Genomic DNA, 26,890 nt, shown 5'->3' with positions numbered 1-26,890 from the left:
AACTTAGTACTTACTATCTCCCATAGGTGGGCTATTTAAGAGCTATCTTAGGAAAGTTATTTGCATATTCTAAGAACAGGAAGGCAATGAGAGAGTGCCACAGCTTTTATTACAGCCATTCTGAAATGGAATTTTAATATTGAGGTAACTACTTGAGTTCCCAAAATCTTTCTCCTACTGTACATCATTTCCTACATGCCAGGAAATTATGAAGAGGCAGAGGCCAGGGTGGGGGGATTAACTATAGATAATAGCAGCCATATGGGATATATACCAAGCTTGGGGAACTTTCAAGGGTAAGATGAGTTGTCTCTGCATTATTTCATGACACTAAAAATTTTTTAGCCCCACATCCCATTAGAACCCAAGCAGAGCATTAGGCAATTTACAAAACACTACTAACTGGAGATCTGGGAGTGGGGTATTATGGCCAAGCTTTAAATCAACCAGATGTCAATACAAACCAGTAAAAGAAACACCAACAAAAAGTAATCCTGTTGTCTATAGAGGCATTCATTTAGCAAACTTAATGCAAAAGCATACAAAGTATGGGCAATGAAACCCCACTGATGGCATGGTGCAAGAAAGAGGGTAGAGAAATGAATGAGGGGCCACAGGCATCATGCTAACCGTTGCTGCTTGTTGCTGTCTCCGCGCCCTTTGACCCTCACGTACCATTTGTATAATGGCATCAGCCTCAGCCTCCAGCTGCCGAACAGCTGCCTGGATGCTGCTAGCTGAGCCTAAACTGGAGGAACCTGGGAGGGAGAGAAAAAAAAAGGAAGGCACAATATAAAATGCAGGAAGCGGGAATGCCCAAAATTCTCTCCTCTCTCCATGGATACCATAGGGCATCTTGTTGAGTTTGAATTCAGGCAGTTTTGTATACTCATAACCAAGCCCCAAGGTAGGGAGAAGTAGGGAGAATGATGCTAGACAAATGGATTGTGGTATGTTAGAATGTCCTATGGATAACAGGGAAAAGGGCAGAAAAATGACTTGGCAGGCCAATGTCTGAGAACATGGCTAATGTTTTAGTTAGGAGTATTCAAGGAGGCAGAAAGCACACACCCATAAGTCAAATGCTGGTCTCCCAATTTCCTTGCCAGAATTCTGTTACCCTTTAATTGTAACTTGATCTACTCAATCTCAGGTAGACAACTTGAATGGGTTATACAATGTAGCCATCAACATTTAGTATTTTTAAAAAAGGGGGAAAGTTTTGTTTTTTGAAATGTCAACCACAAACAAAATAGGACATTTTAGCCCTGCTCCCCCAGAGACTCTGGATCCACCACTACCACCCCCATGCACCCCAACCCCACAGCACCAGCACCACCCACAGCACCAGCACCACCCACAGCACCAGCAGCAGTACCAGTACGACCATCATCAGGCTCCTCAATTGGACACTCTAGTTCCATACCTAGCCTGCCTGTCTGCTTGGCTTTCTTGTTAGCTCGTCGGGTGTCATCCCGCAGCTGGATGATGACCTGTAGTACCCTCAAGAAGAACTTCTGAGTAGATGTCTTGGATGTCAACATGGACATAGAAGGCAGCTGGAGCTCCCGGCCACCCAAGGGTCGCTTCTGAGATGCCACAATTACCACATTCTCAGCCATGTCAAACCTGGATAGTGTAGAGGTGGCTTGTGTATATTGAAAACATCTAAGTATAAATACTCAGAGTAAGGAGGGTTTCTGATATTAACGAGAGAAAATAACCTCAAAAGATAGTATCACAAGCGGGAAGAATTTGAAAACTACCAGGTCAAGTATTTTATAGAAAAATCACCTAACAGAAATGAAACAGAAGAGGAAAACCAGCAAAAAATCCCTTTTTTAAATGTCCTAGATACTAGCCCACAGCCAAGTGAGAGTTACCACCCACCTGCTCTGCATTTTCCCTTTCAGTTTGGTAGTCTGTGGCTGTTCTTCAGGTAGGCCATCAGGAGAGAGGATCTCACATTGGGCTCGCCGCTGCTGTTCCAGATTGTATTCCCTTAGCTCAGCAAGTAGGGTACCTGGGTAGTAGTTACAGGTGTCAATTGTTCAGAGATTTCTTTATAATGCAGTAGCAGAAAGCTGAACCTTACCAGGAAATCTTCACAGGAAATTTGAGTGAATTTGTTATTTGACTTATTATTTGTGCTTATGGACTAACCACTCAGGGACTAATGAATTATAACTGTTCTATAAACTCTACATGAAAAGCAGTTTGGTGTAGAAAAGAAAAGGGATCTTCTCTGGGGCCAGATAGACCATAATCTGAGTCCTATGTAGTTCTTAAACTTACTCAGGTTTTATGGTATTAAGTTTCTTAATCCCATTTTTGACCCCAGGGTCACTGTGAGAACTATGAGATAATCACAATCCAGTGCTCAACTCAAGGGTTCTAAATAACTGGTAGCAGAAAGGAATTCAGACAAGAGGCCAATTCTTTCAGAAAAAAATCTTGTAATTCTCATGCAAAGAAATACCTACACAATACAGACCATTTCACTTTCCTATACTAACCTTTCTGGGCTGGCTATTCGTGGGATGATACAAGCAGGGAGTTAAGATCAAGGGAGATAGCCGGGCGTTGGTGGCGCACGCCTTTAATCCCAGCACTCGGGAGGCAGAGGCAGGTGGATCTCTGTGAGTTCGAGGCCAGGCTGGACCGATAGCCTCCAAAACAATACAGAGAAACCCTGTCACGTAAAAAAAAAAAAAAAAAAAAAAAAAAAAAGAAGATCAAGGGAGATATATGATTAGGACGAGGGTGGTAGAGAACACAAACATTCCACACAGAAAGAAAATGCATTTCTATTCCTTGGTTCAATCATTTTCTCACACTGGGTCCAGTTTCTACTGGACCAAAAAAAAAAAAAACCAATGAAACTGGACAACATCCAAGTGCATCATCAAAACCAAACAAAAGAGACCATTTATTCTGACTATAATTCTTGAACCTGACCATAGTGTAAATATCTTTTAGATGAGAAATGTGATCTCTGCAACATTATCACAGAGCTCTTGCAGGCACTCATTAGGGAGAGAGGGAGAGAGGGAGGGAGGGAGGGAGAGAGAGGGGGGGAGGGAAGAAAGGAAGAGGGGGAAAAGAAGGGCTTTTATTTTTTGTGAACTATATTCACTTATGTCTTCATTAAGCACAGATGACCAGAGATTCAGTCAGCCTTAGTCTCAAACAATCCAGCAGAGGAAAACAAGAGCTTTGCTCTAGAGAAGCATGGTCTAATTCAGTTACTCAGTCAGTGTGTGCATGCACACACACATGGATGGGGGTGCGTGTTGGGGAATGCCTACAATAAGAGAGTAAAAATGCATTAATACTATTATTACCTATCTGTTTACAAAGGGTATAACCCAGATGACGGGCTCCATTCAGTAGCAGCTTAAGAACCGTGTCTCGGGTCCCAGAATCTCCCCGAGAGAGCTGCAGTAACACATTGGCCGCATCTTCCAACCCCTCTTCAGAACAAGAGTGGGATGTCAATACCTAGGTAAAATATAGAATAAGCCCTAAGCTGAGAACTGAAATGTCTACCCCTTCCCTTCAACTTCAAAAGGTATCAAGAACTTAGACTCACCTCCACAGAGAGCTGTAGCTGGTTTTCAGTGAGGCCAGAGGATACCATTTTCAAGTCTATACCACTGCTGCCTCCTTCACTCACCTTTGCTGGAGATTTGCTGCCCTTAGTAGTAGAAGCTTTAAGAAATAGAACACATTAAAGCAACAATTTACCCCTCAAAGCAAAATATATTTTGTATGCCGGAAACTGAAGAGTGTTACACATACTATGGAAGCACTCTACCACTTAGCTATACTCCTAGCCCCCAGAGCAAATTCTTAACTGTGCCCTGCAAGGTGACCAAGAATCCTAGGTATTACTCCAAATTGTTCCCCTATATTATAAGCCTTCTAACTTATTCTTTAAAATCTACTCTTGCAGACAGTTCCTTAATCATCTGCTACCTGGCTTATTTTCTCCATTTCCTTAGATGGTCTGCTACCTTAAATCACATTGCATTTATTCAGCATATTATTGTTTAGCCTGGAAATCCTTGAAGATTAGGACTTAACTCCACCCTCTTTGGTGCCTAGCCAGAGGCTCAGCTTTTGACAGGTGTGTACATGTACATACACCAGACACGAGGGGTGGGAGATATGGTGAGGGGAAAGGACAAAGAGAAAACCGACAGATAGGGTAAGAATGAACACATCCTGTTCTCACAATAGAATAATTATCATTTAGGGAAGACTACCTGGATTGGGAAGTGGGAATAAGGTAGTAGCCATAGCACACACCCCATAGCTCTGAGTTGACAACACTTACTTGTAATAGTAGTGGTAGCAGTTGTGGGGGTAGTCACTGCGGTAGAAGCAGCTACAGTAATGGTAGAAATAGCTGTGGCAACAACCAGAGCTGGAGCAGAAGTGGCAGGGGTGCTTGCAGCAGGGAGTGTGGGCACAGGGATTGCGGCGGTAGTGGCGGTGGCGGTGGTGGTGGAGGATGTGGTTGAAATGGCAGCAGTGGTGGAGGAGGTACTGTTGCCAGAGTTAGTTTGTGCTTCCGATACTTTGTTTTCGGGGAGAGCAATTGAGATGAGAGAGAGGAGTCTCAGGAGTTTCTCGGTTAAGAGAGAACTCCGGCGGATGACTGGATGTGACAACATGTTCATGAGCTGCCCCAGTGGAGAGGCTTCAAGGCTGTGTAGGGAAGTTTCCCCTTCACCACCAGTGCTCACTGGTACTGACTTCACGGAGTTCTTGCCTTTCCGGCTAACATTCATGTTGTCCAGTTTTACCAGTAAGTCCCAGAAGTCTGTACAAATGCCACTGCTGGAGGACTGTGAGGAGCACGGGCTGCAGCTCTGCTTACTGCCCCTTTCCCGATCACTCTCGCAGTTTGTTTCTTTGGTCCGCTGCTGTGTGAAGTGGCTGGGAAACACCTGCCGGGAAAAGAAAAACAGGCTTGATCTAAATGGTTTCCTTGGAGATAAAACCTTTCTGATAGGAAGAAACAAATGCTTCTCAGACTGCTTTTCATTGGACAGCTCTGGTAACATAGGGCAGATGGATTATGAGTTTTGTCTAGTAGATGGTGAAGCAATCCAGAGAAATGAGGGCTTTAAAACAAGGCAATGACTTTTACTTTTCTGGAAAAGTCTCTCTGCACTTATGAAACAGGGAAGGCAATAGCTTGGCAAAGTTGTTGGTAATAAATGAGACAATGCATTTTGCCAAGTGACTAGCACAAGGTGGGCCCCAAATACACAGTAGCATCATTTATTATTCAAAGAATCCTAAGCTTGTCACTTTCTAGTCACAAGACAAAGCCATTAAAGTCTCAGTTTATCTGTAAAATAAGAATCATAGAGGGCAAACAGTTGTTTGATGAATTGAGTACATTAAAAATTGCAAAGAACAATGATAAAAATCAAGTTATTTATTGGGGAAATTTTACCAAAAACAGCATATGGTGCAATACAAAATAAAAGCAAAGAGACTTGTTAACTCATTTATTGTCCAGATATCACCAAGGGTATTTCTACCACCCCCTTCTACCCTTTAAGTCAAAGATTACTTCCTTCAAGCTCCTCACCTTGGCCAATTGAATAAGTGTATCCAGAACATGTCTGCAAACAACAGGAGCAGCCTGGGGGTGGATGTGGACAGTGGAACCACTGCTTGCATGCTTCTCTGTATGTTTACGCCCTCCAGAACGTTGGATCTGGAATATGTTAGTCCTACAGCCTAAGGCAGCATCCATAGATACTGAGAGCCAGGATAGCTGGTTCGAACTTTTGGACTCCATCTTGTGGAGTAGATCCAAGGGACGGTTCTCATGGCTGCTTGATGCACAGCTCTTGCTTGACTTCTTGCCCCTTTCTTCACTTGTGGAGAGCTTGGGTGTCTCAATGCATAACTCACTCTCACTGCTGCGCTGCAAAATGGACAGGAGGCTGCGGATGACCCAGTGGCGGGTCTGGGCATGATAGCAGAGATTTCTCAGTACTCGGTGTAGACGGCTAGTATTGAGCTTTGGCTCATCCACAAAAAGTAAGACCAAGAGGCAAGACAGGGCTTCATGGTCTAGAAGGAGACGTCCTCGGAGGCGGAGAAGTGTGTCCACATTACTGCCAGAAGGCCTAGAAACAGAGCAAGGTTTATGGGTAACACTAGCTAAAGCACTAGGATGATGTATAAATACAAGAGAAAGGGGCTGGAGAGATGGCTCAGAGGTTAAGAACACTGGCTGTCCTTCCAGAGGTCCTGAGTTCAGTTCCCAGCAACCACATGGTGGCTCACAACCATCTGTACGGAAATCTGGTGCCCTCTTCTGGTCTGCAGGCATATATGCAGACAGAACGGTGTATACATAATAAATAAATATATATACGTAAGAGAGAACAAGTGGGATAACCAGGGAGAGTGTAAAAGGAAGATAGACTATCCACAACCATGACCCTCTTGTATTATCTACTGTATATTAAGTACTTTACAATGTCTTTAATTTCTGTCCTTGGAAGATGATGATGATCATTATTGAAATTGTAAACAAGATGCTCAAAGAAATCAGGTAACTTGCTCCTAATCACATGACAATGGAGAAGGATTCCTCTTTTTATCATTTAATAAGTGGCAAAAATCCAAGGTGTATGAGCTAATGTTTGTTGTTGCCTCGTATAGATTAAGGGGCTTTTACTCTTTTATAAGGACTGATCTCTTCTACTATTGTTTTAGAATGTTAAATCTATTATACCTTACCCTAGTTAACAAGTAACTCCCCTCCACTCCTGTAGCCTAAGACCAAGTAGGTTCCCACCTTTTATAACTAGTGTCTGTTTTCAGCCTGACTTTTTGAGTCTGGTCTTTTAGCTAGACTTATTCTAAACTGTTAAAAGGATTGTGCTTGTCTATGCATTTCAAGGCAAAGAGATCAGAATAGTCATTCATTCAACCTACCTGAAGAGCTTTTAGCTTCTCTACCTATAAAATTAGGGAACCCAGAGTGTAGTATGGCAAGGTTAAAAATAAAAAAGACAAAGGTACCTATTATGGCTGCTGCTACCCCCCATCTGGAAGGTACCACCCCTCTGTACAGCAAGGCGAGTATACTGGACCCCACGGTTGCCACTCAGGCGACTGGTAAAAGCTACAAAGAAAGAAAAGGGAAACTGAATTTGTTGAAGTAGGGAGAAGCTGGGTTAAACAATACAACAGGTAATAAAAAGAGGCTAATTAAAACAAAGCCAACATGTTCCAGAGTTCTTTCACTTGCCTCCCTCTGTACCTGGGCTTCGGAGAATGGCAGAGAGTGCCGAGGTACTACTGTGTCCAAAAAGGCGCTCGTGCATGAGCTGCCGCTGTCGGGCTTCTTGTTCTCGTCTTAGGGCTTGAGCCTCTGCTGCAATGTCAGGTGGCATCACAGCCAACACACTGTCTTCCATGTCCTCTAGGACACTACGGCGCAGATCTGAAGGCAGAGTCTGGATGAAGGTTACAGGATCCATGGGAGTGTCTGAGCTGGCATTCTGGGCCAGTTCCCGTCGCTGCTGCTCAGCTCTCTGCTGGGCTAGCACCTATGGAACAAAACAAATCAGTAAGAATATAGCTTTTCTTTTCCAGGTGGTGTGGTCTCACCATCTTCCCGCTCACATACTTCCTCTTGAATGGCTGGAGGTAAGGCAGCCAGGAACTCAGGGCTCACTTCAGTCACACCAGGATTTCCTACTACTGCAGGAGCCGAGCTATTTGTAGAGGGAGCACTCCGGGTTGGTGGACGGATGCCCAACTGGTTCTGTAGGACTTCCCGACGAATATCATCAGGGAGAGCAGCTAGAAAGGAGGGATCCACACCTTCGGGGAGACTGATACCTGAAGAGAAATAAAAATTGTAAAGAGATCTATATCATCATGAGTGTTGAAAGATACACTCAAAGAAAATAATTCCCTGCTGGCAAGGATATGGAGAAGCCGCACAACCCATCTTCCTAAGCTTCAAATAGTTCCAATAGTAGTTTATGTTGCCATTCATCCTTTACGAAGATTCTCCCACATAAATTGTGGGTAGTCAACTGACAAGTCCAAAAAACTCAACAACTGTGAGTTAAGATATTCCTATCTTTTAAAAGGTGATTTAAAATAGTATTTGATATTTGATTCAGCAATGGAAAGTTGACTAACACGGGGTCAATGAGGATTAGAGATATTAAATAATGGTCCTAGTTTATAAACGTAGGAGGTGGTACAGATGGAGAATGTATAGCAGTATCCTCTTATTGCTAGTCATTTTTAACACACAAGGCCCCAAATCCGGAGGGAAATGCTTGGTGGATATGTCCATGCAAAGAGTTATTTTTAAAAATACCATCATGGCCCAAACATGCATGAACTCACCTGCAAGGGGATCATCATCTTCACTGCTTGTTGAAGGCAGTGGCTCTTCTAGGATTCCCCGAGAATCTGCTCCAGAGATGGCCACAGCAGAATCTCTGGTGGAAGAACTCTCAGAGGATGCAGGGGGAGAGCTGAGGGAAAGAAATTCTCAGGTTGTTCTTTATACTGTTTTCCCATAAAAAGCAAACAAAAAAGAAACTGAACAACAAAAACACACCTAACACCAATTTCTCAAATAAGCCAGATTGATCACAGTGCAACAACCACGCCCAATAGTGAACAAGTATGATTTCAGCTCGAAACACATTCCTACTCCCTTAGCTGCAGTGTTTACCTGTCCTCAGGTTGCTGGGTAGGTTCTCCTGACACATCAGGTCTGCCTTGCACTTCTGCCACAACTGATGGAGCATCCCCAGGAGTGGAGCTGCCTGCTGTGGGCTGCTCAGAACCACCAGCTGCTGGAGTGTCACCTACAGCCTCTTCTAACGTACAGGAAGCCAGGCTGCTGGTGTCCATGGGAGAACCCTCCAGTTGACTGCTGACAGCTGTTAATGCATCCGAATCTTCAGCTCTCTCTGGGGAAAGAGAGGCTAGAAAGAAGTCAGAGTGACAATTTAGACAGTTATTTGGAATCAAGGCAGTATGACAAATGTCTTTTGGTAGGGTTTTTTCCTTTGCAACAGCACAGAGTTTTCACTTCTCTACCATTACCACTTGCTAATCTATTGCTCACTCCTCCATCTCAACTGCCCTTTCAAATTTTGCTCCAGACTTCTATTTAATATTTAGTTTGTTAATGTCCCTAAGACATCTCAAGCAAGGATTTGTTACTCTGTTTTCCTGCAGCCACTATTTGTCAGTCAGGGGTTCCAGTTATCTAAAAAAGACAAGGCACCTGTGATGGCTACTGCCAACTACATAGAATCTAATATAACCTAGGAGATGAGCATCTACAAACATCTTTTGGGAATTATAGACCCTGCTTTCATTGAGGTGGGAAGACACACCCACTGTGAGTGGTAGCACTCCATGACAGGGACCCAGGTCTGATTAACTGGATAAGGAGCACTGAACAGCATACATGCATTCATTGTTTAACGCACAATGATACACTTCTGCTGTGACTTCCTCTGCTACGACAGATTATAATCTGGAGCTGTTGAGTCAAAAAAGACCTTTCCTCCCTTAAAATAACTTTTGTCAGATTACTTTATCACAGCAACAGGAAAAGAAACTGTGATAGTTCTTGACAAAAAACAAAACTCCGCCAGGCGGTGGTGGCGCACGCCTTTAATCCCAGCACTCGGGAGGCAGAGGCAGGCGGATCTCTGTGAGTTCGAGACCAGCCTGGTCTACCAAGCGAGTTCCAGGACAGGCTCCAAAACAATACAGAGAAGCTAACATAACATGATAGTTCAGAAATGAGTATGTTACAATCATTAAAAGACTCAACAATAATTAACTGAGGACACAGAGAAGAAATCCTGGTTTCAACTAAGAAAGCTGAAGTGGAAATTGAGGATTCCAGGTCCTAATTCTTTAAAGTGATAAAGCAGAGAAAAGCTACAAAAGACAGCAATTCTCCCCTTCTCTTTTATGCCCCTTTAAAGTTAAAATTCTACTCACTTATGGTAGGAGCTGGGGATAACTCCATTTGAGTTGTTTCTGCTTCTCCACTTGGCCTTGTGGGACCCAATTCCTCTAATTCTATAGGCATCAAGAGCTGGGTAGAGTTCCCTACTTCTTCAGCAGGGGACTGCAGTTCCTGAGGAATCTCTCCTAAGGCTGGTGGGGGTGGGAGTGCTGGCTGCTGCTGGGAGGGTTGCAAAGTACCATGTGTTTCCTTGGACTCAGATGTAGCTGCATCAGTTGAAGAGGGGGTTGTTGGATAGCTGTCAGGCATAGGAGTCCCATCTTTATCAGAAAGAATGATATTGGAAGTTAAGGGAAAATCAGCCATGGGAAGCATCCTAATCAGCACATGCAGTTTGGTAAGGACCCTTTCACCAAGTATCTCTCTCCAAACAAACTGTTCCCAGAAACAACTCTTAGCTGGTATAACATAATGGTGGTAAGGGCTAAAACAGTGCTGTCTGTGTCTCAAGAAACAGAACTGACTCTGAGGATCTAGAGAATAGCATCTTTTTTGTGTCCCAGGTGGAAGAGAACAATTGTATAGCACATAGAGATCCTCATTATTTCCTTATTCACTTGGAGTAAGAAATGGTTATAACTGAGTCACAATTCTTTCTTATTGTTTGGAGGCAGGGTCTCATGCAGCCCAGGCTTGTAATGAGCTTGCTATAAAGCTGAGGCTGTCCTTGAACTCTTGCTTTTCCTGCCTCTGCCTCTTAAGTTTTGGAATTGCAAGCATGAGCCCACACATTTGGCCTCTTATTCAAAATTCTTAAAAGTACAGTTCCCATTCTTGTCTTCAAATTCTTATTCTATTACTTAGTTATCATAGAACCAAAAAGTAGCAGAACAACGAGTTTATACCCAATGGTAAAACAACCAGTTAATAATTAGTACGTTCTAATGCATGAATAAGCACCACTCTTTCTCATAGTCCTGTTTTTTTTTTGTCTTTTGTTTGGTTTTTTTCCAGTAAGCATCTACAGCTTTTCTCTAAGGGAGGCTACATTGCCAAGACTTATGTGAATATACCACACACCAGGGAAAGTAGTAAGGTGTATAGTTATCATCTTATTGGGGCCCAAAATCCCTACCCCACAACAATACAACTTACTACCTCACCCCGGCATGTGCAGAAGTAAGGGCAATAGGCAAAAGGCCATTTTACCTTGTAGCAGACCCTTTCATATACCTTTTGCTAGGTTAAGAGCACAGGGACATCTATTCTCTTTTCAATGCTTTAAAAATATCATGTAGGCTTTGGTAAAATGAGTCTCCCAATTCAAGGCCAGCAGATTTAGAGAAGCTTCTAGAAGGAAGTTCTGAATAAATAGGGATGGGAGAAACATGATACCTTATGGGCTAATGGCAAAAATAGTCACTGATGATTGTTAAGATAATTAGAATAGAAGGCATATACTTAGACCATTTAGCCCAAAAGTTATGATGCCTAAAACCAGATTGCTCAAGACAATGTTCTTTAGACTTTTATAGACCAAAGAATAAAAAGGATAAGTCTTTTGAGTGGAATAAAACTAGCTCTGAAACACATATTAGACTTCCCTGTGTTAATTTTCACCAAGGACTGGCAACTGAGAACTACCGTCATTAGGTGTTCTAAAGAAGTGCCATCCCCAAGGATCAACCACCTCAAAGATGTACATGCCTAGTTTGGGGGAAAAAGAACAAGATACATGACCCGTGTATATGTCAGAACGAAACATAGCATAATCACAACAGGAACCTGAATATGGCTAGTTGGATGGGATGTGTACTACCGTGGGAAAGACAGTAGACTGTATAGTTATCTCCAAGATGGGGTATGACCCTAAAACTATACAATCTACTACCTCATCCCACAGAGCACCAGTGTCCATCTTCAGTCCACGTGGCCAGCTATTTGGAAAGAATTCACTGATTAATAAGCAAGAGTGGAAGGGAAGAAAAGTTACCTGAGACATTCTGTTCAGTGGAGTCATTTGTCTTAGATACAGTACACTGCAAAGAGAAGACAGACATTGGGAGACTTATAAGCACACGAGAAAAGTCAAATATGAGAGTCATACATAATCCCTCAACTTCACCACCCAGGAATTCAGTGACCTGACAGTGTGGCCATTTCAGAACCCAAAAATTCATCCAATCTATTTCTTTTTTTGTGGTTTTGTGTCTGTATAATAAGCCTTGGCTGTCCTGGAATTTACTTTGTACACCAGGCTAGCCTTGATACCTGCCTCTGTCTCCCAGCTTTGGAAAGGACTTACGGATATAGCTCAGCAAGAGAGTTCAAGTTTACCACGTGTGAGGTCCTGGTTTTATCTCCCAACACACAAGAAAAATGGATTAGATTACATAAAGACAAAAGAATGGGTCTGGGCAGGAAATGGACGAGAGAATTAAAAAAAGAACACATTAGAAATGGGTACTCGAGCCGGGCAGTGGTGGCGCACACCTTTAATCCCAGCACTCGGGAGGCAGATGCAGGCAGATCTCTGTGAGTTCAAGGCCAGCCTGGTCTACAGAGTGAGTTCCAGGACAGCCCCAAAACAATACAGAGAAACCCTGTCTCGGAAAAAAACAAAACAAAACAAAAAACAAACAAAAAAAAGAAAGAAAAAGAAAAAAAGAAAGAAATTGGTACTTGTGTGAGACAAGAAATTCTTAGCTCCATCTATTTCCCTTCCTTGGGTTTATTATTTTTTCCACTCTAGCTTTGTTTTGGGGCGTTACTCTGGATCAAACCCAGGGGCCTTGCACATGCCAGGGAAGCATTCTAAGATTGAGCTATAATCAATACCCATTTTAGCTCCATCAGTTATATACAATGTTATCATTTTTTAGCCAAGTTTTATATAAAGGTATGTTAGAGCAAGTTTGTTATAAACAAATCCTTCAATGTGTTAATCAATTTAGTGGGCAGTGTTACAAATTAAGCATGGGCTCTTGTACAGACTGGGAGTGTTGTATCACTAAGCTACATCCTCAACATTTAAAGCTCCCCCCCCTTTCACCAGGGTCCTTAATTCCTTTTTGTAGGAGCATGTGTCTGCATGTACATATGTGCACTTCATGTATGCCTGGTGTCCTCAGGCACCAAAAGAGAATGTTGAATCACCGAGAACTAGAGTTACAGTTTTAAATTTTCACGTGAGTGCTGGGAACCAAACCAAGGTTATCTCTAGTTCCTCACGTCCTTGTTTATAATCTACCTAATACCTAACTGCCGAAGGGGGCATACTACAGCCTTCTGCTCATTCTTAACTTCTTTGTGTTTCTATTAGCTTTTATGCATAAACATTTAGTTAAGTGGTAACAAAATCTAACACCTAAGCCAAACTTATTTTAAATGCTAGAATGTGGCTATCTAAAGTAAGGTTCTCCATACTAGAAGTCCACTATGAAATGGAAATGAGAACATGGGCCTTAGAGAGAAACTACAAAGACAGACGGTTATGCAAGGAACCATTTTGATTCTGTTGTTAGCTTTTCCCCAGCAAGGTAATGGATAATAATTTACCTCTGGGTATGAATTTTTTTCTTTTTTTTGGGGGGGGGGGCGGAAAACCAGATGAATTCAGAGTCAATCTGGAATGAATCATTTCCCAGGTTCAATGTAGTATTTTAGAATTATTTAGTGATTTAATACTATGGGCATGACAAAACCTAAATAAAAACATAGGTAATGGTGCATTTCTTATAGCTCTTTGGAGTCACCTGTGCACTCTGATCTCTGTTCTCCTTGTCTTCTTTGCCTTTGTCTATTATTTTTGTTTCTTCCTCAGCCAGTTGTTTCCTGCGTTTCTCCCTTCTCTCTTCTAGCTCCTCATCTCTCAAGAATTCCAGGTGATTGACAATGGGTACTTTAACCACTACAAGAAAAAGGCAAAGATTAGAGGCTGCTTGGGAAGGCTGAGAAGTTCAGAGGCAGAGCTTGCACTCAGAGAATCAAAAACATCTCTCTAAATATTCATTTTAGCACTGGAAGGCTCATTACTCCCGATGACCAAGCTAACACACACCTGAAACACAGTCATGCATGCTCTCAGCATCAAGAACTTTGCATTCTTCTGTCCATCGGGTCAGAGCTGTGGGGATGCTGGACAGGGTTCCTATAGGAGAATAAAATGAAATGAAAGAAAGTCTTGGTTTTATGTAGTCTTAATTAACCTAAAAATCACAGTATTTTCCTAAGAAGACCCAACGTCTGTCACAAGGTTGGTACCCTTGGCTAAGTTACCAAGTGGTTTTGACTTCTATAAAATGTAGTTTCTCCAGGAAAGATAATGCTCTTCTTAGGAGTGAACCAGAACCCATTAACTCTATCCTCCCTCTTACTGCATAAACTTGCCTGCTTGGCTAGTAGCTGTGCTCTGGTCATGGAAAAAGTCATCCAGCAGCTCATCATCGGACCTGGCGATAATATGGACATCATCATTGCCCACTAGGAGGCGGGCCCGACCTCGGCTTTGTAAGGGAAGGCTGCTGCTCAGCTGAAGGATGTCAGCAGCAGCTGAGGGACCAAGCAACCTGTAGGGTAATGGTTAGGTACCACTGTCATTTTTAAGCCCACAGACCCTGTTACCATGGGATGGTATATGTAGATGTACTAAACTTATAGGATTATGGATGAACTTTATCATACTTCATGTAAACCTTTACTACCATTCTGATTAGCACACTAGTTTGAGAACTTTGAACTTAAACTGCATATTATTCTATGGGTCCTTGACTACCTCAGTTAGTGTTAGGTATAAAGCCTCTGTTCTACATACCCTTAAGCCACTTATATCCATTCTTTCATTTTAAAATTGTTTCAGTTAACTAAATTCTAAGCTATAGCACAAAAGCCTGCTATCCATTATATCAAACTGTTAGATGAGATGCTTGCTAGTCTTATTTTGTATGTAGTGGCCAAGGCTGGCTTTAACCTTGTAATCTTGCCTAAGCTTCCTGAGTGCTGGGATAGTAGGTGTGTCCCATCACACGGGGTTGGGCAATACTTTAATGTAAATGTTATAGAAGCTTGGTATTCTTTCCCCAAAAACTGTACATGTAGCACACGTACCTTATTTGTAAGGAACTGCTTATCCTTATTGTCAAAACAATGTTGAAGCTCCGTTAAAATTCTCAAGAGCTCCACTGAGTCCAATAGATTCTGCTTTTAACTCACCTTTGAAGTATAAGAGGAGGGTTAGGCTGGCGGTTCCCAGGGTAGTGAACATGAATTGTATGGCCTGTATTGGCTGTCAGCTGTCTTAGGGTCCTCTGACTGCGACCGATGCCCTGGGTGAGACGAGTTGTAGAAGAGCCACTGCCCAGTGTCAGGGAACTGTGATCAGCATGCCGTACCATCAATGGGTGGGTGGTTGGGATATTTCCTGGGGATGGAGGGATGTCTGCTGCAAGGATAATATGCAAAGGGGGTCAGTCCCAAAAATAAGTTTCTCCCATGGCTGTTTAAGTAGAACCGTGTCTCCTGGGCCTTATTTACTCACGTGAAAACCTAAACTTTTTCCTTTTTCCTTCATTCCTAAATGTAAATATTGGCCCCTTTACCTAAAAGACTGCTTTCCTTCCTCACCTGTTCTTTTGATTTCAGACCAAGATGTTACTTCTTCTAAAGTCTAATAGGTTGGGTTAGATATACTATTACTCTGTGCTTACCATACTATAATGCAGCATCTGCTTACTTATAAATAAATTCTAACGAACTATAAGCTCTTATAAAGGGTAAAAACTGCATTTCTAAAACAACCTTATCTAAGTACCATGGACCAGTAGGCACATCTCAAATATTCGTTCAATTTGTTGAATGGACAAAGGCTCAAATACTTTTGAGAGAAAAACTGCAAAAATACTATGAGTATAAATAGAAGATATCTTGAAAATTATCTACTGCTCATTTTGCTTTTCTCTTCATGCTTTTCATTTACAGGTGACAAACTGAGGCTCAGAGGTAAAAGATTATGGCCAAGACAACAGACCAGAACTGTTAAGTGTTTTCAGCTATATTATGCTTGTGATTTGAGGTAAGGCCTGTCCCATGAAGACAGATTGTACAAGGGACCGTTGATGTTGATAGGAAAGGAGAGGAGAGATTCCTTCTCTCTCTCCTGAACAGATGCATCCGTGATGAACATTGAATCTATTAAAATTCACTCCCTAATGCCAGGCTCAGCGGTGTCCATCCAAACCCTTGAGATCCAGCGTTAACAGAATTAAAAATTATTGGTTGCCCTGTCACTGCAGTGTACATTCAGGTGCCTGATGTAGTCAGACTTGGTCTCATTTTTTTTCCCTAATCAAAACATCAAGTTGTCCGGGCTCTAATAGCTCCCTGTTTACTGAGTTGGAGAGAGCAAGAGCAGTCTCCTCCGATTCCTTCTTGCAAGGATATGCTATCCAGAGAGATGGATTCCGACACCCCTTGCCCCAGGGTGTCAGGACAGTAAAAGAAATGTTGTCCTGTATCAGATCGATGGCTGCTTTAATTCACTGCTTGGCTTACCCTAGAGAAGGGTATAAAAATCAATAGATAAAACCCAGCTGAGCCCCTGTATCTTACTAGCACTGGAGAACATGTTGTCAAACTCAATGATGAGATCATCCTCCCGGTCAAAGCGCTCAAATCGGACCAAGGGAGAAGCGTTCATATCAGGGTAATCCTCATCCAATTCCATCTCAGAACCATCGTCGTCGTCATCTTCATCTCCTTCTTCACCTTCATCATCCTCCTTAAGGGAAAATACGAGATGGAGAATTGCTGGAGGTAAGTGTTTTCTGAAGCCTGGTGCCATGGCCACATGAGCACATGAGGGAGGGAGGAGACGAGGCTAGCTAGTAACCCAGATTGTCCGTTTTTCTGTAGTTCTGTGTTCCCATGGAAGAGGTCACTGAACCAACCCAAACACAGTCCCCCCTCACCTGATCATCTTCCTCATCTTCCTCCTCCTCCTCCTCTTCATCCTGACTATCATCCTCATCCTCGTTACTGCCACTGCTGTCCTCTTCCTGAGTGTGCTCCTCCTCATCCTCTGGGTCCAGGATATTCATGGAATCTAAAACAAAGGGAGCACATTGGAGGACTATACTGAGTAGCTAGAAAACAGGCCACTGTGCAGGCCCGCAGACTGAGTGGGAAGGCGATGGGGTATCTGACTCTAAGAGAGGAAGAATCAGATCTAGGGTGATGTACAGACTTAGTGAGCCAGCCCAGATTTCCTGAGAGTGCCAATCAATGCATCAACACGCTGAGCAGGGTTGCTGAATGTGGAAGCTGGCTCCAGGGTGGTGCTTGAGGAGGCACGGTGTAGGACTTGGCCAAGTCTGTCGGTGCCCCCTTGCCTTTCCAGTCCTATTTTGCTACTGACTGCATCCTGTTGATAAGAGGGAATCTGGAGCGATGACAGCAGGTGGGTGAGAAGAAAGCGAACCAAATAAGAAGTGACAAACTTTGGGCAAGCAGTAGTAACACGTTATTTGAAAAACTGGCTGAGGATAAAGTGGATGGTATATGTCAGCGCATGCAGACAGATGCTTCCTTATTCTGCACATGTGGGCAGCTGCCTCCAGGAAAACCCTAGTATAGTGTCTGTCAGACGTGCAGGGCAAGAAGGGAGGCCTTTCTGGCCTCGGCACTCTCACCTTCTCGGTTGGCCTGCAAGGTGGAAGCTTGGCTGAGGTTGGAAGGAGCTTCATCCATCAGCACGTCCTCTTGTGATTCATCCTCTCCACTTCTGCTCACTGAAGGTTACAGAGCAGAGCCTTCACTGAACAACAGAGGACTTCCCTTTCCAGACTGGGTGCGTCTAAGTAGCTATGTACACCTAACAGATATCCACGTTTGGTTTTTTTTTTTTTTCCTTTTCCTCCTTTTTCTTTTTCCGATGAGGGAGAATACCTCGATTCTCTGCTGTCAACTATCTAGGTGAGCTTGGCCAGTCACTTTACCTGTCTGAGTCTCAGTTTCCTCATCTGTAAAATGGAACGATCAGATCTGTCTTGCCAATCCCACTAATTGTGCAATCACAGAGTACGATGGGTGTGGAAAAGCTTTGTATCTTTAAGAAAATGTCTACTTCCATTTATCCTTTGGTTTTCTTGATCAGTATAATAAAAACATAAGCACCTTCACAGTGAGGTGGCAGCTGGTTACCTCTGTCATTTTTCCATTTGCGATTTAAAGGGGGCCATCCTTAAGGAGTGACCACTTTTGTTTACATTATCGAGACAGAGGCAGAAAGCCCCTGGACTTCATTGAAGAACTGAAAGAAAAACATTTTCTCAACCTACAGCCTCTTCTAGGGCTCCATGAATAAACACTCTTTTGATGTGCCTGGTGTTATCATCTATACTGATGGTCACACCCTACCACCACCCAACACAGGCAATAGTTCAGACCTGACACAGGCCTGTTGACACTTTGTAAATTTCTCTTCTGTTAAGACCACCAACATCAAGACAAGCAGCAATCTAGGCTGGCTATGAGCCCTTAGGCAGAGCTGAGCAAGCAGATGGTGAGAAAAGGGGTCCTCCCAAGAAAGACAGACAAAGGAAGAAGTTATACTCAGTTCTGGGGCTCTCACCTATAATTGTACTGTTCCCAGATCCGCCATCCCTCTCAAGCAACTCATCTATCAGGTCCTCCAGTTCATTCTCAACCTGAAGAGAAATAGAACATATGTATGGATGCACATAAGTCTATCATTGTGTTAGCACTGAAACCACAGGATGTTACATAAAAAAACATATACATGGTGCTATTAACACAGAGACTACCATTGCTTCCAATAATCCACCCTCAGACTGCCTTTCAAAATAGGGTTACTATCCAGGCTTACTGACACCAAGATCAATTTAGAGCCAGCAGGTAAGGTACATAGGCAGTTTCTTAGCCACTGCTACCAAATCACCATGCTTTCTTCAGCATCTTTAGAAGACTGATACTGAAATACCCCAGGGAGACCTGGTGGTATGGCATAAAATGGAGCTAAATAGCTTTCAATAATGATAAGAGCCAAGTAAACCAAAAATACTGGGCCCAAAGGCCTCAGAGCTCAGCTGTGTCTGGTTGGGATCTATAGCATTTCACAGCACGTCACTCTGGCTCTGCCCCCAGCCCTCCTTTTACTGAGCAACTACTAATCATACCATCTGTGTTCCTCTGAAGATAGCATTGAGGCAAAGATCTACAGTACTCACCCACCCACCCACCCACCCGGGGATTTGGGTTCAGCATTGCAACAGAAGATTGCTGAAATGATCTGCCTCCCTACCTGCATCTCTTGTGAACTGAGCACCTCAGGTTGCCCAGCAATCACCACTGAGTCGGTTTCAGCCTCCCCATCCATGATATCCCCATCTGCAACTTCTGTCTGAGAGACATCATGATCTTCCTCCTGTACTTCTGCTTCCCCAGGCTCGCCTGAAACAATCAACCAACCGGCATAATAATCAAAGGGTGCTTATATACTGGGCACCATGAGGGAAGCATGAACACAATAAGGCCCCTTCCTTAGGCAAGTTTACAAATTCCCAGAGTATAAATGAATGGGTGACAAAAAACAAGGCTAGGTGTTGGGGATAGCCAAACAAGACTGCACTGTGAAGGAATTGCTTGTGGGGCAGATTCCCATATCACTAATACAGATATCTGCAAGCCCAGCAACTTCCCAGGGAAACATAAAAGTTAGAACAGTTTAATTTCAAGCCTACAAAGTAACAACTCCCACCTACCCAGCTTTCCAGTCCCTACCTGGATCTTGCTGATGGTTATTTGAATCCTGAGAGGCCCCTTGGGCATCCTGCTCAGACTTGCTCTTGCTAGAAGCACTCTTGCTGCCAAACAGGCTACTGGGCTGGTTTACAATCCGGGAAAGTGTTTCCAACGGTTTTAGAGCAGCATTGACCGTGTTGGCCATATTGGGACTGAGATAAAGAAAAATACAGAGATGAGCTGAGTACAGAAATAGTAGATGTTTCTGCTGTATAACTAAGGTTCTTATAATAGAAGCTACTTAGAGAGAAATGGGTGCAAAGTCCAGAACTTTCAATTCAGCATTTAGAAGAAAACACTATTTGCTTTGAAGACTTTCAAAGAACGCAGCCAAGTAAAGCAAAGGTTAAATCAATGTCCTATTTTACGAAGCTATGTAAGCACATGAAAGATTCTCGTGCAAAAACAAAAATTCTAGATGACCACATACAAATAGCAAACTACATCACAGACTACCAAGGAAAAACAAAAGCAAAACCAAACAACCAAAACAAAAATCATTTTTTCTTCACAGTCTCAAGTAGTTAGCTAAGGCTAGTCAAAGTCTCTATGTAATTGAGGATGACCCTGAACTTCTGATTCTCTTCCAACTTCCAAGCGCAAGGATTATAGGTGTGTGTTACCACATGCCCGGCTATTAAAGAGTTTAAAAGAACATGATGATCACATTTAATCATGTATTATGGAGGATTTTTTTTTCTAGACAGGGTTTGTCTGTAACTTTGGAGGCTGTCCTGGAACTCACTCTGTAGACCAAGCTAGCCTTGAACTCAGAGATACCTCTGTATCTGCTACTGAGATTAAAGGCATCTGCCACCATAACCAGCTAAAAGCAGGATTTTTTCATCACTTAAGAATGCCAGCTGATCTAAATGTCTCCATAGATGACGTGAAAAGTAAATTATGTTAATATTTTGATAAAATGTTTAACCAGAGATATTTCCATAAAGGGGGAAAATCATGTAAACATAGACTCAGGGATCATTTGTAATACATTTACCCTGAAATGTCAAGAAACATGACAGTTTTTTTTTGTTCTGTTTTTTTTGAAATAGTGTTTCATGCTGGCCAAGATGGCCTTGAATTCCTCCCTGGCCCTCCTTTTCCCATTTTCTGTATGCTGATGTTACAGTCATTTATGCAAGCTAGCCAAGCCTACCAAGATGTATCCTGCCAAGAAATATGACTTTTTGACATCCAAGTGTCATGTTTGATCTTCACTGGACCCTGGATCAGAACACATTCCTAGGCTATAACAGCATAATTAAAATAACTGGGAGTATGTGAATGTAAATGTTTCAATTTACTTAGTATTTGAAAGTTAAATCTATGTTTTTAAAAAATAATTTTCAGCAATTAAGCTCCAGAAAAAGCAAAAACATTACCAAGACATAAATTCAGACATATAGTATTATATAACTGAGCTTGATATATAAAGATTACTGATAGCAGGTTCAACAAACTATTTCCACATGACATTATTATGGGATGTCTATCTCTCCAAGGAAGCAACTGTACCAAATTTAGAAGGCAATTTTTTATAGGAAGCAGGCCCTATAATTTCAGAAAGTATGAAGAATAACATTAAAACAATTCGAGTCCATCCATTTAGATGGTACATCAGAACTTTCCCCACATCTGAACTTTCCCTACATCTGAAGTTTTCTTTTAAGAGAAGACACTGTCACCAAACATGTGGGACAGAGCATTACTTTACCTGGACAGGTCTAGGCTGTGAGGAACTCTGGCCAGGTCATTGACCAGTCCCTTCTTCAGGAAGAGTCGAATGATGTTGTTCATGCCATTATGCTGAGTCTTGGCTGTGGCACTACTGTAGAAGCTGGAGGTGGATGGGCAGGACTCCATGATAGTACTAATGATACACATCACAGCCTGAAGTCTGCGAGAAAAGTTTGATACTTCTGTCAAGTGAATATAGCCCATATTTAAATGATGGCTTCACTAACCTGCTTTTTACATTTCTTCAGGAAATAATATCTACACAGAGAATTGACCTTCTCATTAGTACTCTTTGTTTACTACAGAAATGATAGAACATGCTCAATTTTGTGTTTTAAGAAATATAGTACAAAGTTGTGTATTTCCTTCCTCCAAATATAACCAGTTCACTGTGGGGAAATAGACTGTATGTACATTGTTGGTATAACCAGAACTCTTGATCAAATGCAAGTAATCTCTGGACCATGGAATAAGAGATGCCCTTGCAGCATTAGGCCAGGCATGGATAAGCTTTACCTGGCATGTTTCTCTGTGCTCTCAGCCATAGCAAGTGCCCGTCCCAGGGCTGCTTTTACTTCATTCACTAGGGCCACCTGAGCATCTGTGCCACTCCCCGCAGCAGCCAGACTTGCAAGGAACAGACGGGCCAGGGCAGGTGTGTCTTTGTCTTCTGCATTCTGGGTATGTGGGAGGAGGTGGTCCAGGACAAAAGCTAGCACACTGCAGTCCTGAAAAGTCATCAATTGTGATATTATTTACAAGTAAATTCATATAGCAGCAAGGTAGACAGTTTTTCTTTCAAATCATCCAAGATACAAGCTGAGTATATAGTGAACCAAATAGGGTTTTATAAAGTTTCCAGATCCTATCTGTTTCTTACCATATAGTACAGACCGTCATGGAGGTGCTCACTTGCTCTCTATTTTTTATGTTTGAGACATAGCCTCACACCATGTAGCCCTGGAATTTGCCATATAGATCATTATGGCCATTAACTATTCCTCGTGCTGGGATTGAAGATGTGTTCTAGCTATATTTGGTTTTTTTTTCCTTTTTTGAGACAGGGTTTCTCTATATAGTTTTGGAGGCTGTCCTGGAACTTGTTCTGTAGACCAGGCTGGCCTTGAACTCACAGAGATCGCCAGCCTCTGCCTCTTGCGCCACCAACACCCGGCTGATATTTGGTATTTTTAAAATATATTTTTGAGATTGGGTCTCATATAATCTAGCCAAATCTGAAACTTGGAATACTTGTCTCTACTTCCAGAATACTGGATGAGATGAGAGCTAACTGCACTGGATTCTTAAAATTTTGTGTGACTTTAATGGAATTGTTTACAGAAAAGCCAAAAGAATTGAAGAAAATCAAGCATATATTCCAACTATCTAAATGACTAATCTAGACCTAAAGAAAAGAAGCTTGCTTTAAGAATTTTAGTCAAGGATGAATGAATCAAATATCCATTATTGAGTGCTACTCCCTTTTGACACTTGCAATGTGTCTAAGACCCTGTGCTGGATACTGGCAAGAACACAATGACAAACAAAAAGAATAGAGATACATATAAAGAAAAACTCAATACAGGATTACTTAAAAATAGCAAAAAGGTCCAACAACAAAGAAGTTAAAACAGACAATTTCTTTTTTCTATTAGGTCTGCACTGACATTGGGGTGTGTGTGTGAAATTAGATTTGATTCAGGCAGATTTTGGAAGAAGTGATGACTGCACTACACTGTAAATGTACTAAAATGCCACCCAATTCATATTGAATTTCACATCAAATTGATATCTGTAATTAGAACTCATTAGAATTCTGGGGCTTGGAAATGGACAAAGTAAGCTTAGAACAAAAAAAGTTAACTCCCACCAATGAAATACAAAGTGAAATTTGATTTTTGAATCTAAGCAATGTCATATATAAAGTAATGTGACCAAGTAGCAAGCACTTAGCTTGGAATCAAAGACAAGGGTTTCAATTTTACTTCTGTCACCATACAGTTTGTCTTTACTTGTGGCTATGAGCCTTTTCTCCCACTGTGAAGAGATACTACTAATAAGTCTGATGTGGAGGGAGGATTAGTAATAGTATTTGTAAAACCCCTTTCCATAAATGTAAGATGCATGGTTATTTAATAGGCAAGATACTCAGTATATTTAGTTTAATGTCATGACCCACAAATTGTGAGTGTAATTCATAAATAAAAACTTTGTGTGTGTGAGAGAGAGAGACAGAGAGAGAGATGTGTCAAAAATGGCTTACATGTAAGTATGTAAAGAATCTAACGAAAAGCCAAGTGTTATGGGCATTCAAGTGTAGTTCCAGCTATTCCAGAGACTGGTCGAGGACAGGCAGATTGAGCCCAGCAAGTTTGAACAACAAAGAGTCTCACAACACACAAACAGCCCACCCAGATAGCAGGCACCTTTAACAGATACTACCCAAATATCCAATAAACATGAAAATATTGTCAGCAAGGAAATGCACATCAGAACCACAAAACCATTGACAAACTTACTGGAATAAGTTGAATGGACTATCTATCATGTGATGGCATAACATGAAACAATTATAATTTTCATATATTTCTGGTAATACACACTCGGACCAACCAACACTTTGATAATTAGCCTGTTAAAGCTATACAAATTCATGCATCATAGTTTAGTCATAATATTCTCAGGCAATTTATCACCCAAGAGATATGCATCTGTATGGTTCACAGCGGCATCACAATAGCTCCAAACAGAAAAATGATTCTAATGTCTATTACAATAGAAAAGATAAAAACATTATGGCAGATTCATACAATAAGTCCAACCATGTGATAAAACTTTAAAAACACAAAAACAAATCTCAAAATTTGTTAAGCAAAACATGTAAGATACAAAACATTTCATCAACGATTTCCCTAGTTACCCTGACTGCTTCACATCACAGAGAAAAGTTTAGCCTTTCTTTCAACATTAGGTAAATACTTAGCATTAATAAGTTTCCAACAGTCTATATCTGAGGTACCCAAATGTTCAAAGTATAACACTGAAAGGAGAAACTAGAAATATTACCTCTTTGATCAGCTCAGACTGGCCCACGGTATAGCTGTAGTTTGCAATCAGGGTAGCAATACCAACATAGGACCTCACCAACTCTGCCAGAAGACGGAGGATAGTAGAGGTAGGCATTAAAGGTTTGCTGCCCTTGCCTTTCTGCTTGCCTTCCTCAGAGGTCCGGTCCCCTTCTTTATCTTTCTTCCCTTCTCGAGTCTCCTCTGGAGTTGAAACTCCTGAGAAAAAGTCAAATACTTGCTTACTTTCACATTGCCAAACATTCAAAGTCAAGTCACAGGTAGAAATACAACAGTATTTCCTCTATTTTTGGGCACTTGTACACATCAAACACTCTGATTGCCACTGTAGTTGAATGACAAAGTTTATGAACAAGGATAAAACAAAGTAGAGAAGGCTTGGAACAATCATCCATTCACCCAAACTTCCTGAGGCTTATGCAATTTTATGCCTTAGAAATAGTGTAGTAATCCTCTAAATATATACTTGCATAGCATACACTCAGGTAATACAATTCAAATGTTGATCTGATACATGGAAATATTATATGCCCACTGTATCTCATGGAACTATACGCATATTATTTATATCAGTTATCTTGTAATTACTACAATATCCCCCATTAGAGAAAATTCTTTAACTATAGGCACTCAATACAGTCTGCCACATAGTAAAGGCATGGGCATTTTGTTTGACTAATATGCTGTTGTCCATACTCTATTTGAGCAGTAAGGACATTAAGATGAATTAACCATTGTTTTATTTATATTAGTTTTAAGTATATACAGATATGTGCACAAGTTCAGATATCCACAGAAGCTGTGAGCCACCAAATATTGTGCTGGGAAAAGAATTGGGTCTTCTGCAAGAATAGATCCCAAATTAGCCTAATTTAGAAAAATTTTCATTATTTTTAATAGTGTGTATGGTGTGGGAGCATGCACACCAGAATGTACAGGTGATTGAGGCAGCCAGATGGCAGGGCACTGAAAAGTGGAGTTATTCTAGGTGGCTATAAGTTGTCTGAAATGTGGCTGTTAAGAACTGAACTCCAGTCTTCTGGAAGTTAAGATGGTTCTTAACTACTGAGACATATCTCCAACCCTTACATTCTCTCATTTTAATCTCTTGGAACTAGCATTGACCAAAGTATCCCCTAAATTTTATTTTTAAACTCTATATTAAAGAAATCAACAACAAAAAGCATACAGCTTTAATATCACTAGGACAAACACTATAAGCCAGCTTATAAAGTCTATCAAAAAGAATATAGGCTGATACAAACAGTACAACTGAAGGATATCACTATAGCAATTATCAACAAGTCAATGAAAATTACAGTTCTATTAGCTTTAGCAGCCTTGAAAAAAATTAGCTAGACAAGTAAATGTAAAAACACCTGTTACTCTATTCTAAGTCAGAGACAACCAGCTTTTGTAAGTTATCTTCCCAACAGATACTACAAAATGGGAAAAAGGCAAATTGTTACCCTCTCCTTGGGAGGTTCCAGTTGTGGATGTCTCAGCAGGAGCACCATCTGCAGCAAAGACCTGACTCTGGAAGATGGACACATGTGAGGTGTCATGAATTGTAAAAACATTCTACAAAGGTTAAGATTCCTTTTGAGAACAATGGTTAATACTGCTATAGGTTCTTTTTGGTTTCTACAATCTATAGGAAGCAAGCTATCACGGTGATGAGGATAGTCAAAGAGGAAAAAGAAACATTTCCAACCCAAAGAAAAGTAAAATGCCAGAGATACACTAAGTTTATCTTCATTTTAAGGCAATATATATTAAAATTAATGCTTTTTTTCCAAACAGGGTCTCATTATGTAGTCCTGGGTGGCCCTGTTTCTGTCTGCTGAATTCTGGGATTAATTAAACGTGTCTGAAAAAATTATTACTTTTCCCCCTTTGGATAATCTTAGATACTGAGAAAATAGGGGCAATGGGAAGACAAGAAAAGCAGAAGACAGCTGGAATTGACTTACATTTAAGGAAAAACCTGGCTGTGTATCAAAGTCACTGCTTTGACGAGTAAGTGACCGGTACTGCTGGTATACATCATCACCCATGTCTTGCAGGAGCTGGCCAACCTCTTGAGTCATTCCGCCAGGTTTAGGATCAGATTTGTCTGCTAGATAAATATAAACAAATATCTAAACTAAAGTAGGGTCCTTTAATTGTACAATATTAGTGCATTTTTGCTGGGAATGAACCTAAGAGCTCCAGTGTAGTAATTACGCTGTATAACAAATAATTACAC

General features: G+C 41.6%; 1 protein-coding gene across 18 annotated transcripts in view; it reads right to left on the bottom strand.

Moving 5' to 3' along the window:
* Huwe1 (HECT, UBA and WWE domain containing E3 ubiquitin protein ligase 1) overlaps window positions 1–26,890 on the bottom strand; it is a 134,705-nt gene that overhangs the window by 10,285 nt on the left and 97,530 nt on the right. For 7 of the 18 annotated variants that reach the window (XM_021222898.2, XM_021222899.2, XM_021222897.2 and 4 more), the window contains 29 exons: window positions 26,616–26,761; window positions 26,112–26,178; window positions 24,623–24,840; window positions 22,073–22,284; window positions 21,534–21,716; window positions 19,796–19,968; window positions 19,317–19,465; window positions 18,627–18,702; window positions 17,686–17,784; window positions 16,966–17,099; window positions 16,607–16,775; window positions 15,212–15,440; window positions 14,390–14,568; window positions 14,061–14,150; window positions 13,756–13,910; window positions 11,994–12,039; window positions 10,033–10,320; window positions 8,741–8,996; window positions 8,407–8,537; window positions 7,670–7,884; window positions 7,289–7,589; window positions 7,060–7,162; window positions 5,609–6,155; window positions 4,340–4,955; window positions 3,593–3,711; window positions 3,345–3,501; window positions 1,891–2,023; window positions 1,427–1,629; window positions 631–758 (listed from right to left, as the gene is read on the bottom strand). In XM_021222898.2, coding sequence (XP_021078557.1) covers window positions 631–758; window positions 1,427–1,629; window positions 1,891–2,023; window positions 3,345–3,501; window positions 3,593–3,711; window positions 4,340–4,955; window positions 5,609–6,155; window positions 7,060–7,162; window positions 7,289–7,589; window positions 7,670–7,884; window positions 8,407–8,537; window positions 8,741–8,996; window positions 10,033–10,320; window positions 11,994–12,039; window positions 13,756–13,910; window positions 14,061–14,150; window positions 14,390–14,568; window positions 15,212–15,440; window positions 16,607–16,775; window positions 16,966–17,099; window positions 17,686–17,784; window positions 18,627–18,702; window positions 19,317–19,465; window positions 19,796–19,968; window positions 21,534–21,716; window positions 22,073–22,284; window positions 24,623–24,840; window positions 26,112–26,178; window positions 26,616–26,761 — 5,522 coding nt within the window. The remainder of the gene's footprint in view (window positions 1–630; window positions 759–1,426; window positions 1,630–1,890; window positions 2,024–3,344; window positions 3,502–3,592; window positions 3,712–4,339; window positions 4,956–5,608; window positions 6,156–7,059; window positions 7,163–7,288; window positions 7,590–7,669; window positions 7,885–8,406; window positions 8,538–8,740; window positions 8,997–10,032; window positions 10,321–11,993; window positions 12,040–13,755; window positions 13,911–14,060; window positions 14,151–14,389; window positions 14,569–15,211; window positions 15,441–16,606; window positions 16,776–16,965; window positions 17,100–17,685; window positions 17,785–18,626; window positions 18,703–19,316; window positions 19,466–19,795; window positions 19,969–21,533; window positions 21,717–22,072; window positions 22,285–24,622; window positions 24,841–26,111; window positions 26,179–26,615; window positions 26,762–26,890) is intronic. The other 11 variants (XM_013125102.3, XM_040744008.1, XM_005085910.4 and 8 more) reach the window with 8 other exon arrangements.

Source organism: Mesocricetus auratus, unplaced genomic scaffold (genome assembly GCF_017639785.1).
Source record: "Mesocricetus auratus isolate SY011 unplaced genomic scaffold, BCM_Maur_2.0 Super-Scaffold_100003, whole genome shotgun sequence".
NCBI classification, from domain to species: Eukaryota; Metazoa; Chordata; class Mammalia; order Rodentia; family Cricetidae; genus Mesocricetus; species Mesocricetus auratus.
Note: the sequence above shows the minus strand (reverse complement) of the source record. Positions and strands in the feature narration are given on the sequence as shown.